The following is a 13,865-nucleotide window of genomic DNA, read 5'->3' as shown; positions in this document are numbered from 1 at the left end:
AGCTGTAATCGCAGCAAAATGTGGCGCTACAAAGTATTAACTTAAGGGGGCTGAATAATTTTGCACGCCCAATTTTTCAGTTTTTGATTTGTTAAAAAAGTTTGAAATATCCAATAAATGTCGTTCCACTTCATGATTGTGTCCCACTTGTTGTGGATTCTTCACAAAAAAATACAGTTTTATATCTTTATGTTTGAAGCCTGAAATGTGGCAAAAGGTCGTAAAGTTCAAGGGGGCCGAATACTTTCGCAAGGCACTGTATATATACAGTGGGGCAAAAAAGTATTTAGTCAGCCACCAATTGGGCAAGTTCTCCCACTTAAAAAGATGAGAGAGGCCTGTAATTTTCATCATAGGTACACTTCAACTATGACAGACAAAATGAGAAAAAAAATCCAGAAAATCATATTGTAGGATTTTTTATGAATTTATTTGCAAATTATGGTGGAAGATAAGTATTTGAATGAATGCTTACGAGCCTGCTGCTGCCTACCACCGCTCAGTCAGACTGCTCTATCAAATCATAGACTTAGCTATAACATGATAACACACAGAAATACAAGCCCTAGGTCATTAATATGGCCGAATCCGGAAACTATCATCTTGAAAACAAGACGTTTATTCTTTCAGTGAAATACGGAACCATTCCGTATTTTATCTAACGGGTGGCATCCATTAGTCTAAATATTCCTGTTACATTGCACAACCTTCAATGTTATGTCATAATTACGTAAAATTCTGGCAAACTAGAATGCCCAAACTGTTGGACTGACTCTAAATATGCAGGTTAAAAAATATATACTTCTGTGTATTGATTTTAAGAAAGGCATTGATGTTTATGGTTTGGTACACATTGGAGCAATGATACGCACTGCATCGATTATATCCAACGCAGGACACGCTAGATAAACTAGTCATATCATCAACCATGTGTAGTTAACTAGTGATTATGATTGATTGATTGTTTTTTATAAGGTAAGTTTAATGCTAGCTTGCAACTTACCTTGGCTTACTGCATTTGCGTAACAGGCAGTCTACTCGTGGAGTGCAATGTAATCAGGTGGTTAGAGCGTTAGACTAGTTAACTGTAAGGTTGCAAGATTGAATCCCTCGAGCTGACAAGGTAAAAATCTGTCGTTCTGCCCCTGAACGAGGCAGTTAGTTAACCCACCGTTCCTAGGCCGTCATTGAAAATAAGAATGTGTTCTTAACTGACTTGCCTAGTTAAATAAAGATTAAATAAATTAAAAATAAAAAAAATTGGCCAAATCGATGTCCAAAAAGATTTCCGATTGTTATGAAAACTTGAAATCGACCCTAATTAATTGGCCATTCCGATTAATCGGTTGACCTCTAGTTCGAACCACTGTCTCCTCTTTCATCACCTCTCTTCTCCTCTCCTCTTCAAACGTGAAACTATCTTCTCTCCCCTTCTCCTCTTTCATCTCATCTCTCCTCTTCTGTCCTCTCTTCTCCTCTTCTCTCCACTCCTATGCAGGCTCCCTGCTGTAGACCACCTGCTGTGAGATACAAACATTAAGCAGAGCTGACTGATGGCACTGTTAGTTTGCTGTGTGTGTGTGTGTGTGTGTGTGTGTGTGTGTGTGTGTGTGTGTGTGTGTGTGTGTGTGTGTGTGTGTGTGTGTGTGTGTGTGTATATACCTGTTTTGTATGCTTGTGTACTGAACATTAGCGTCATCATCATTGCAGCAGTACTAGGCTAGCAGCTATAGTAGTAGTGCAAAGACGTCATTGAGCTCTGCAGGTGTTTTTATGTTGGGATTCTTACTGCGAACAGTTAATGGCTTATTATACTCATAAAACTAGAGATCAACAGTAACGGACACACACACACTGACACACCGTCCTCACGGACGGACAGATGGACACACACACACACACTGTCCTTTCTTTCTCTCTCTCACACACACACACACACACACACACACACACACACACACACACACACACACACACACACACACACACACACACACACACACACACACACACACACACACACACACACACACACACACACACACACACTCACCCTCCTCAGTCAGTCACCTCACACAAATCCAATGTAGTGTGCAGTTCTGATCAGTGGGCATTGAGTACTGTACAGGCTTCCAGCTGTGATGATTGGGTCTTTAGAGAGAGAGAGATGAAAAGCTGCTCAGACTGAGTGGAGCCGTTACTGAGAGTGGGGACAGAGAGAGAGGAGGGACAGAAACACAGAGACTCTGGGGTCAGCTGGAACGCTGTGTGTGTGTGTGTATGTGTGTGTGTGTGTGTGTGTGTGTGTGTGTGTGTGTGGAGTTGCTACACTGTTCCTTTAACTAGGTCTACTGTAACCCCTAATGTGCTTGAAGTGGAGAGTCTTAATAAAGCGACTTTTTCGTTGATATGCGGACACTGGAAGAGTGAACGGCGTGTTGATAGAACACATTATGGGAATAAGTGTTCATCTGGTTCCAGATATACTGGAAATCTCCTCCCAGTTCAATTGAATGTACTGCCTCGGTGTGTGTGTGTTGTTGTCGTTTTTAAGTGTGTTTGTGGCTCTTCTCTAAGTGTGTGTGTCTCCTTTCTCCCCAGCTGTCGGACCAGCAATAGGAAGAGCCTTATTGTGACATCCAGCACCTCTCCTACACTACCCAGACCACACTCACCACTACATGGACACCCAGGTAAGACACACACACACACACACACACACACACACACACACACACACACACACACACACACACACACACACACACACACACACACACACATACACACACACACACACACACACACACACACACACACACACACACACACACACACACACACACACACACACACACACACACACACACACACACACACACAACCCCCATCAAATATGGAGCTTTTATATGGAGCAGTTCATTATAACATAAACAAACAGCATGCTGTCTCTCTCTGGGGGTTTTCAGCAGAAAAGTCTACATGTGGTCCACCAGAAATACAACATCACATCAGTGTTTTCCGTAAGTACATCGAGTAGCTAGCCAAATAGCAAAAGTAGCCAGCCAGGGAGTTCCAGGAAAGAAATTGCAGAACAAGCTCTATTTTGGTGGCCTCTGGCACATGCTGATGACTTGATTCCATCCAAAATACACAACTAAATCATTGAAAACGTTAAAGGGATACTTCGGGACTTTTATCTGCTTCCATAGAGTCAGATTAACTCGTGGATACCATTTTTATGTCTCTGTGTCCAGTGTGAAGGAAGTTAGGGGTAGTTTTGCTAGCCAATGCTAACTAGCGTTAGTGCAATGACGGAAGTCTATGGGTATCTGCTAGCAAGAGCACTCCAAGAAAACGTTCACAAGTTACAAACTCTTAAAATACCTTTTTATTATACTGTAATATTGCTCTAAAAGTTGAATGAGGTTTTCTCCGAATCAGCTCTTACTTCGGAAAACAATCCCACAACAGCGTGAGGAAATAAAAATCCATGTTCACTCTTCATTTTCTTGTGGGTAAAAAATATTATAAACTCGTGGGTTAGTAGTATGGAGCTAGCTAGCAATTGCATTAGTATTCATCAAGATGGCCAAGCTTTGTGTGGTAGCAGGGTGTACTGTAGCAGCACTTGCTATGCAAATGTGAGTATGCCTCTATGGCTATGCAAATTAAACACTTTGTAAAAAGCAAAAAAAACACGTGTAATTGATTCAATTACATTTTTATACTATGAAGATTGTAATTGTGTCAATATGTTGTGAATATTTGTAGAAAAATCCTCACAGCTGTTTTCCAAACTAAAATGGGAAGTAGAACTTGGTGCGCACCAGTTTCCCATGTACAGTAGGCTACAGATGTCTCACCGTGTGAGTCATCAAAATTACGATCTTGCGTTCGGGACTTTCCGGCTGTCTTTGTGGTTTTTATGCGTGGAGCATGAATTGTACAATTGTAATCTAACAAAAAAAAAATTACGTTATAATTAGTTTATATACATCACCAACTATATAACTATCTGATAGGGTCCATTACCTGCTACCTTACCTACCTGACAGGTCAAATTAGTTGTGGTATTGAGTAGAAAGATGACTTTACAATAAAAATGACTGAAAATGTATGAATTCAGTGTATTGTTAGTTGTTTTGGATATTGTCTAGGTCTAGGCCTATATGATCAGGACTATTTACTAAGTAAGATTACCTTTTTTAAACATTAAACCTGTCTTCTCTTGAGATTAAAGTCATATTTAAAGTTTTACTGATATGAATTGCCACAAAAAAATGTTGTTTCAAATTATGAATTATATTGGCTCAGCTGCTGTGGACACATAGGGTAAGGAAGCCAATGTGTCCTTCTGTAATTTAAACCTTTAACAGTTTGGCATGTCAATCAATCACTGTGGGTGGTATTGTCAGGGGATGGGGCAGGATGTGTGTAAATCATAGAGTTAGGGTTTCAGACCTGCCAATCAATCACTGTGGGTGGGACTTTTTTGGGAAGGTTGTAGATTAGTAATCTAGTCAGAATAAATATTCTAGTCTTCTCTTTGACCCCCCCCCCCCTCCCCGCCAGATTGTGCACCCCCACTTTTATACAATGTCAGGCACCCATGAATAGATCTACAGCTATGATTGAAGAATGAAGCTGGTGTTAAACAGGGGCTTTGCTACACAGAAAACAGTCGACTACTCCATTGTTGACACTTTCATCAAATCATACACACAAACCAACATAGAAATGTAATACCTAGAAACCCCCCTAGTCACGCCCTGACCTAAAACACCATAGAGAACCCTGAGGGCTCTCTATGGTCAAGGTGTGACAGTAGTCCAGGTGCTGCAAAACTAGAGCATGTAGGACCTGCCTTGTTGATAGTGTTGTTAAAAAGGCAGAGCAGCGCTTTATTATGGACAGACTTCTCCCCATCTTAGCTAATGTAACAACATGTTTTGACCATGGCAGTGGTCACCACAACTTGCTAGATTTCCACATTATTTCTTACAAGATTTACTTGAGGTTTAGGGTTTAGTGAATGATTTGTCCCACATACAATGCTTTTAGTTTGAAATATTTAGGACTAACCTATTCCTTGCCACCCATTCTGAAATGAACTGCAGGTCTTAAGTTAAGTGTTGTAGGGATTTCACTTGCTGTAGTAGCTGATGTGTATAGTATTGAGTCATCCGCGTACATAGACACGCTGGCTTTACTCAATGCCAGTGGCATGTCGTTAGTCAAATTGAAAACAGTCTTAACACATACGCTTTTCCATCAGCAGACTATGATAATGTCAAAAGCCTAATGTCAAAAGCCTAATGTCAAAAGCCGCACTGAAGTCTAACGTTTGGTTCCGTTCGCCTAAAAATATCAGGTTGTTCGTGATCAACCGGTCACTAGGTAATGTAAACTCACCCCATTCCGTACGAATGTGCGCAACCGCAACATTCAAACCAGGCTACAAAGAAAACGAATGGGACTCTAGCGACTGTGTTGATTTCAAATTCGGGGGTGTGAACTACGTTTCTATTCAAGCGTTGATCGACATGGTAATGGCTCTATAGTATTGGAGAGAAGTTGAAACAAACTGACCCTCCGTTACATCTTGACGTGTCATGTCGTAACGTACAGCACGCATAAAGCAACTATTTCTGTCTTACAATCTCTCTCCACCAGGTGTAGCACTTCTCTCATCGTTTAAAAACAAGAAATGGACAGTGACGGGGTAAGGGGGGATACCCAGTAATTTTTTTGCGTCATCATGGCATGCGATCATCATTCTCAAAGCCAATGTTTACTTCTAAGATCACTTTAGCACCGCCCTAAAAACCCGATTCAAATTTGACACAAACCTTCAAATAGGTATGTAATGACACATTATATAAACTCTTTATTGTGTTTTATTTACATTTTAGAGGCGGTACGGTGACAAGTTGGACAGAGTGAAAAAAAGCAATTTTCCCACACAACCTCTCTCCTTCTCACTATCACGCATTAGTTTCGCTTCCCCACCCGCCATTTTTAAAAAGACCCGACGGGGCTCATTGCCTTCTTGAAACGGGCAGCGTTTAGGTCATGTAATTGATTCTGTTGGAAAGGGGAGAAATTGTGTTTTACAATGGTATTGACATTACAGTTGATCTGGAAGTATTACGTTTTTGGGGTGCTAAAATAAGGGCAATTGTACGGACCAAGGCGATGTACAAAAGTGAGTGAGTTTACATTAGGGTACACTGGCAAGTCTCGACATGGGCTTCGAATCCTAGGAAAATACTAACAAGATTACTTGTCCAGATGCGATGCCATGGACATTTAACTATGTTGTATGATTTATGAATACTAAAGGGATATACAGTATATTGAACTTTATTAATTCAGGTTGACATCTTTTATAAACTAAGCTGTTCGGTCGTCAATCAAAAAAACAGTAAATAGCCTATGCGCCCTGTCTCCGTGGCTGGCTATAGGCCTATGAAGCATGCGAAAGAAAACAAATGAATGTGCCACAAAAAACTCATCGTTACCACTTACATTACATGGGACGTGTAAATTCACTCACAGGAGACAATGAAGAAGCATCATGGTCTTCCCTCCTCCGTGAAAATAAATTTGACTGCAGCCAACCACAGCACACAAAATAACACAGGTACCGAGAGGCGGGACAGACAGCAGTGTTTCGCTGTCATTGCTTGCTTTGTGACTGACAGGTGCCTGTCCTATCAATGGATCACTAGAAGATGCATATCGTTTGTTCTAGTGGGAGAAAGGCTATACAGACTTTTCTGACTAGCAAATTGAAACCTTTAAATGAAAAGCCTAGTTAATTTCTGAAGTGGAAAAAGTAGCCGGCTGACATTGAGTAGGGTGTCCAATCAAAAATGCATACATTATTCATATGTTAATTGTGTAGATAATCCTCAGAGAAATCCAATGGTCCAAACCTTATGTCTCAATCATTATCCGTTCAAACGTTATTGGAGTTTTCACCTTTGTAGGATTAAGAATTAAGGTGACTAAGTTAAGTCAATAAGAGGCCAGAGAAAAATAGTTGTCAAAAAACTGGGAAATTACATTGCGTCAACTAGGCTGGATTCTGTGCAAGAATTAAGGCTACTAGCTACCTGACAGGCTCACTTTCCCGTTGAACTCGTCATCTTTCTTCTCGAATACACAGGACATCAAATAATATAGAGGTAAGATGGACATCGATTTTGAGACATGACATGTACGGTAGTATACACTTTTCATATTCATTTGAAATTCCTCTTCTTTTTCAAAGATTTCTCACAAAAACAAGCGTATCTCTGTGAAATGTCAATGGCGCACTGATGCCAAGCCTTTAATTCAGCTCGTGTCATGCTAATTTAGCTTTTTGCCACTCGCGGAAACAACTGAAGACGACGACCACAAAATGTAAAATGAAAAATTGAAGACGATGACCACAAAATGTAAAAAAGTTACGAGAAACCTGCACTGCTATGTCAACAGAGCTCAGTTCTTATTATCGGATGCTGCGAAATCCGACTTTAAAAAAAATATAAGGCTAATAATATGTTAGAGAATGACCTCGTTGAATGATTCAGAACAATTATGATCATATTTGTCTCGGTAAAATGTATTTTATTAACATAAGGAAGTGAAATGTAATCAGCAAAGCGTGTTTCCACACACTCTGGGTAGAGTGGATGGACACCTTTCAATGAGTCTGTTACCGGCTGTTTAGCCTACAAAACACTGTACATACAATTATTTATTTTCATACGACCCAATTAGGAGCTGAGAATACACACTGAGCTCTGCACAGTCAGGGCCTAGTGGCTCTGCTGTTCCTGTGACATTAGAGTGTGTGTCTGTGTGGATAGAACCGGAACCACTGCATGTGGAGACAATCGTTCCATGACATGGAAAAGTGCCAACACAGCATGGATCCACCCAGCAAGTCACACATACAGAGAACACTCATACACATTCAGTAAATAGTGTTCACTGGTTGTTTAGTCAGAGTCAACGCGTTACATACTGTAGCTCCTTGTCGCTGGGGATTGTGTACATGTCTGTGTGTGTGCGCTAGGGTTGTGAACGTTTTAACGTTAAAACATTTAAACAAAATTGGGATCCTTTATTGTTAAGAAAAATCCCTAATGGATAAACAATGTTGTTGTTTTTTTTCCTCCACTGAATTAAAATCAAAGTGCAGCTTGCTCTGCTGCTCTTAATCTTCGCTAATAATGTGAGTGTGTTCAGTCTTCAATCTGTTGCATGTAGAATATCCTAGCCTATTCATTGATGATAGGCCCTGCTTTGCTGAAGTTGCGAAATACAACATTCCATTGCGAAATACAGTTTTTGATTGTGGATAGATTGACCTAGTGCAGGGTTCTGACTCCTTCTGCCTGGTGGCCGACCTGCCTATTCTATGTCCCTCCTCTCTCTTCGCTAGCTCGCTATGAAAGATGTGTTTGTGGAAGTATGGCAACTAATCTGTCTCGAGTCGATTCCTAGCAGAAGTTTTCTTTCTACTGAATGTCATGGTAAATCACGGTATTTAACAAACTTTAAAGTTATTATTTTAGGAGAGAGTGGTCTGCGCGCAAGCAGCATACAGGCAGGCTGCATGCAGGCAGCTCAAGATTATTTGATTGACAGTTCTGCCCACCTAGTGATGGACGTTAATCCCGGCTCAGATGGGGCATTCCTATACAGACAAATGCCCATTCAGTGGCGCTTCGAAACTTATCTCCAGAGAAGGTTTCATGTCGGCGTTTGAAAAGCTGTAGTGTACCGTTACAGACAAACAAACATGCCGTTGCCGAGGCGCTTTCAAGGGTATATGACTGCGGTAGATGTCACTTCATTGCCCGGCCCTAGCGGTCATGTGTAAAAAGACCATTATTATGCATTGTGAATTGATGTGGATTTGTATGTTGTTTTTTTTTCTCTGAATGTTATGATGTTTAAACGTTTAGCAAAATTGTCCATTTGTCACATCCCTAGCATGTGCATGCATGCGTGCCTGTGTGTTTATCTCCGTTCAGGTGTCTCCAGCGTTGATGCAGCAGCCTAATGTAATCTGACAGGTTTAGGTGAATGCTCTGACAGTTTGCCATGCCGGCCACCACACACACACACACACTCACACACACACAGATGCACGCAGGCACCCACACCCCTCTTCCAAAGAGATAGATATAGAGAATGAGAGAAAATTGTAGGAGCGATAGAGTAAGGAGCTGGAGAGAGTAACAGACAGGCAGACAGGAAATCACAGCACTGTCTCAACAGAGGCTGTGGCCCGTGTGTTCTTATTGGTGGATTAAGTTGAGCCTGGTGACATTTAGTGAAATGCAATCACAACCAGCTCATTTCTTCAACAGGAAATAGTACAACTGTATAGGCTGTCAAGCACACACGCTCGCACGCATGCACATACACGTTCACACACACACACACACACACAATTTGGGTTGCAGGACATTCTGGAGGAGAGAAGCTATGATCTTAACCTCTGGCTTCTATTGGCTTTTCTGTCATCGCTCCCTCTAGAGCACCCACACATGTGCACTCGGTGGCCAGTTTACTAGGTACACCACCCCGTTCACGAAAATGGTTCGCTCCTACAGAAAGTGAGTCACGTGGCTTGCTAAACTGAGCAACAATATAAACTCAACATGCACAAACAACTTCAACGATTTTACTGAGTTACAGTTCATATAAAGAAATCAGTCAATTTGAATAAATTCATCAGGCCCTGATCTATGGATTTCACATGACTGTGTATGGGTGGGCCTGGGAGGGCATTGATCCATCCACGTGGGAGCCAAGCCAACCCACTGGGGAGCCAGGCCCAGCTAATCATAATTCGTTTTTCCATACAAAAGGGCTTTATTACAGACAGAAATACTTCTCAGTTTCATCACCTGTCCAAGTGGCTGGTCTCAGATGATCCTGCAGGTGAAGAAGCCGGGTGTGGAGGTCCTGGGCTTGCGTGGTCTGCGGTTGTGAGGCCAGTTGGACGTACAGTACTGCCAAATTCTCTAAAATGATGTTGGAGGTGGCTTATGATAGAAAAATGAACATAAAATTCTGTGGCAACAGCTCTGGTGGACATTCTTGCAGTCAGCATGCCAATTGCACGCTCCCTCTAAACTTGAGACATCTTTGGGTATTGTGAGGTGTGACAAAAATGCACATTTTTAGAGTGGCCTTTTATTGTCCACAGCACAAGGTGCACCTGTGTAATGATCTTGATATGTCACACCTACTGTGTTATTGACTTGTTAATTGTTTACTCCATGTGTAACTCTTTGTTGTCTGCTCACACTGCTATGCTTTATCTTGGCCAGGTCGCAGTTGCAAATGAGAACTTGTTCTCAACTAGCCTACCTGGTTAAATAAAGGTGAAATATTTTTTTTTTTTTTAAAGGATTATATTGGCAAAGGAGAAATGCACACTAATGGTGATGAGACACATTTCTGCACAACATTTTTGAAAAATAAGCTTTTGGTGCGTATGGAACATTTCTGGGATCTTTTATTTCAGCTCATGAAACATGGGACCAACACTTTAAATGTTGCATTTATATTTTTGTTCAGTATACAGTATCTTCAGAAAGTATTCACACGTCTGGACTTTCCCCACATCTTGTTGTCTTACTGGGATTCAAATAGATTTAAATGTAGTTTTTGGGTCAACGATCGACACCAAATACTAATGTCAAAGTGGAAGGGGGAAATATATACTTTTGGGGTAAGTCTCTAAGAGCTTTGCACAATATTTTCACATAATTCTTCAAGCTCTGTCATATTGTTTGTTGATCATTGCTTAAACAGCCACTAAAGTCATGCCATATTATTCCAACTCCAGTGTATATTTGGCCTTGTGTTTTAGGTTATTGTCATGATGAAATGTGAATTTGTCTCCGTGTCTCTTTTGCACACCAGTATCTCTACTTGCACATCTTCATCTGCTCATTTATCACTCCAGTGTTAATCTGCTAAATTGTAATTATTCGATCCTATGGCCTATTTATTGACTGTCATTGACTTGTTTATTGTATTGTTGGCTTGTTTATTGTTTATTCCATGTGTAACTCAGTGCTGTTGTCTGTGTCACACTGCTTTGCTTTATCTTGGCCAGGTTGCAGTTGTAAATGAGAACTTGTTCTCAACTAGCCTACATGGTTAAATAAAGGTGAAATAAAATGTACATTTAAAAAAGCAGACTGAAACCAGTTTTCCTCTAGGATTTTGCCTGTGCTTAGCTCTATTCTGTTAAATGTTTTATCATAAAAAACATCCTAGTCCTTGCCGATGACAAGCATATCCATAGCATGATGCAGCCACCACCATGCGTGAAAATATGAAGAGTGGTACTCAGTGTAGGTGTTGTATTGGACTTGCCCCAAACATAACGTATTGTATTCAGGACGTATAGTGACTGGGTGTATTTATACACCATAAAGTGTAATTAACTTCATCATGTTCAAAGGGATATTCATTGCTGCTTTTTTTGTACCCATCAAATAATAGGTGCCCTTCTTTGTGAGACATTGGAAAACCTCCCTGGTCTTTGTGGTTGAATCGGTGTTTGAAATTCACTGCTTGACTGAGGGACCTTACATATAATTGTATATGTGGGGTACAGAGAGGAGGTAGTCATTCAGAAATAATGGTAAACACTATTATTGCACACCAAGTGAGTCCATGCAACTTATTATGTAACTCTGGTAAGACGAGGGGTGGGGGTGTGTGTCTATTTGTCAATAACAACTGGTGCGCAATGTCTAAAAAGGTAGTCTCGAGGTATTGCTTGCCTCGAGGCCTCATGTGCCTCATGATAAGATGTAGACCACAATATCTACCAAGACAGTCAACTATATTCTTCGTAGCCGTCTATTTACCACCAAAAACCGACGCTGGTACGAAGACCACACTCAAGGCCATAAGCAAACAAGAAAATGCTCATCCAGAAGCGGCGCTCCTAGTGGCCGGGGACTTTAATGCAGGCAAATTTAAATCCGTTTGACCTAATTTCTACCAGCATGTCACATGTGCAACCAGAGGGAAAAAAAACTCTAGACCACCTTTACTCATCACACAAAGATGCGTGCAAAGCTCTCCCTTGCCCTCCATTTGGCAAATCTGGCCATAATTATATCCTCTTGATTCCTGCTTACAAGCAAACACTAAAGCAGGAAGTACCAGTGACTCTCTCAATGCAGAAGTGGTCAGATGACGTGGATGCTAAGCTACAGAACTGTTTTGCTAGCACAGACTAGAATATGTTTTGGGATTCATCCAATCGCATTGAGGACTATACCACCTGAGTCACCGGCTTCATCAATTCTGTGCATCAACAACATCCTCACAGTGACCGTACGCACATATCCCAACCAGAAGCCATGGATTACAGGCAGCATCCGTACCGAGCTAAAGGCTAGAGCTGCCGCTTTCAATGAGCGGGTCACTAATCTGAACGCTTATGAGATCCCACTATGGCCTCAGACGAACCATCAAACAGGCAAAGTGTCAATACAGGACTAGATTGAGGACTAAGATTGAATCCTACTACACCGGCTCTGACGCTTGTCGGATGTGGCAGGGCTTGCAAACTATTATGGACTATAAAGGGAAACCCAGCTGCGAGCTGCCCAGTGACGCGAGCCTACCAGATGAGCTAAATGCCTTTTATGCTTGCTTCGAGGCAAGCAACACTGAAGCATGCGTGAGAGCACCAGCTGTTCCGGACTACTGTTTGATCATGCTTTCCATAGCCAATGTGAGCAAGACCAACAGGTCAACATTCACAAGGCCGCGGGGCCAGATGGATTACTAAGACGTGTACCCAGAGCATGTGCGGACCAACTGGCAAGTGTCTTCACTGACATTTTCTACCTCTCCCTGACCAAGTCTGTAATACCTACATGTTTCAAGCAGATCACCATAGTCCCTGTGCCCAAGAAAGTGAACGTAACCTGCCTAAATGACTACTGGCCCGTAGCACTCGTGTCAGTAGCCAATAAGTGAACTGAAAGGTTGGTCATGGCTCATATCAACACCAGCATACCGCCACAACAGATCCACAGATGATGCAACCTCAATCGCTCTCCACACTGCCCTTTCCCAACTGGACAAAAGGAACACCTATGTGAGCATGCTGTTCATTCACTACAGCTCAGCATTCAATACCATAGTGCCCACAAAGCTCATCCCTAAACTAAGGACCCTGGGACTAAACACTTCCCTCTGCAACTGGATCCTGGACTTCCTGACAACACCCTCAGGTGGTGAGGGTAGGCAACAACACATCTGCCATGCTGATCCTTAACACGTGGGCCCCTCTATGGTGCATGCTTTGTCCCCTCCTGTACTCCCTGTTCACCCACGACTGCGTGGCCAAGCACGAATCCAACACCATCGTTAAGTTTGCTGATGACACAACAGTGGTAGGCCTGATCACAGACAACGATGAGACAGCCTATAGGGAGGAGGTCAGAGACCTGGCAGTGTGGTGCCAGGACAAAACCTCTCCTTCTACGTGAGCAAGACAAAGAAAATGATTGTGGACTACAGGAAAAGGAGGGCCGAACACGCCCACATTCACATCAACCGGCCTGTAGTGGAGCAGGTTGAGAGTTTCAAGCTCCTTGGTGTCCACATCACCAGGAAACTATAATGGTCCACACACACCAAGACAGACGTGAAGAGGGCACTACAAAGCCTTTTCCCCTCAGGAGACTGAAAAGATTTGGCATGGGTCCTCAGATCCTCAAAAAGTTATACAGCTGCACCATTGAAAGCATCCTGACAGGTTGCATCACCGACTGGTATGTTAAAGTGCTCGGCATCCGACCGTAAGGTGCTAC

General features: G+C 42.1%; 1 protein-coding gene across 2 annotated transcripts in view; it reads left to right on the top strand.

Moving 5' to 3' along the window:
- Positions 1-13,865, top strand: part of LOC109897225 (microtubule-associated serine/threonine-protein kinase 2) — a 146,653-nt gene that overhangs the window by 73,971 nt on the left and 58,817 nt on the right. For both annotated transcript variants that reach the window (XM_031833704.1, XM_031833703.1), the window contains one exon: positions 2,602-2,693. In XM_031833704.1, coding sequence (XP_031689564.1) covers positions 2,602-2,693 — 92 coding nt within the window. The remainder of the gene's footprint in view (positions 1-2,601; positions 2,694-13,865) is intronic.

This window comes from Oncorhynchus kisutch, linkage group LG10 (assembly GCF_002021735.2).
Source record: "Oncorhynchus kisutch isolate 150728-3 linkage group LG10, Okis_V2, whole genome shotgun sequence".
NCBI classification, from domain to species: domain Eukaryota; kingdom Metazoa; phylum Chordata; class Actinopteri; order Salmoniformes; family Salmonidae; genus Oncorhynchus; species Oncorhynchus kisutch.
This window is presented reverse-complemented; position numbering and strand designations above follow the sequence as displayed.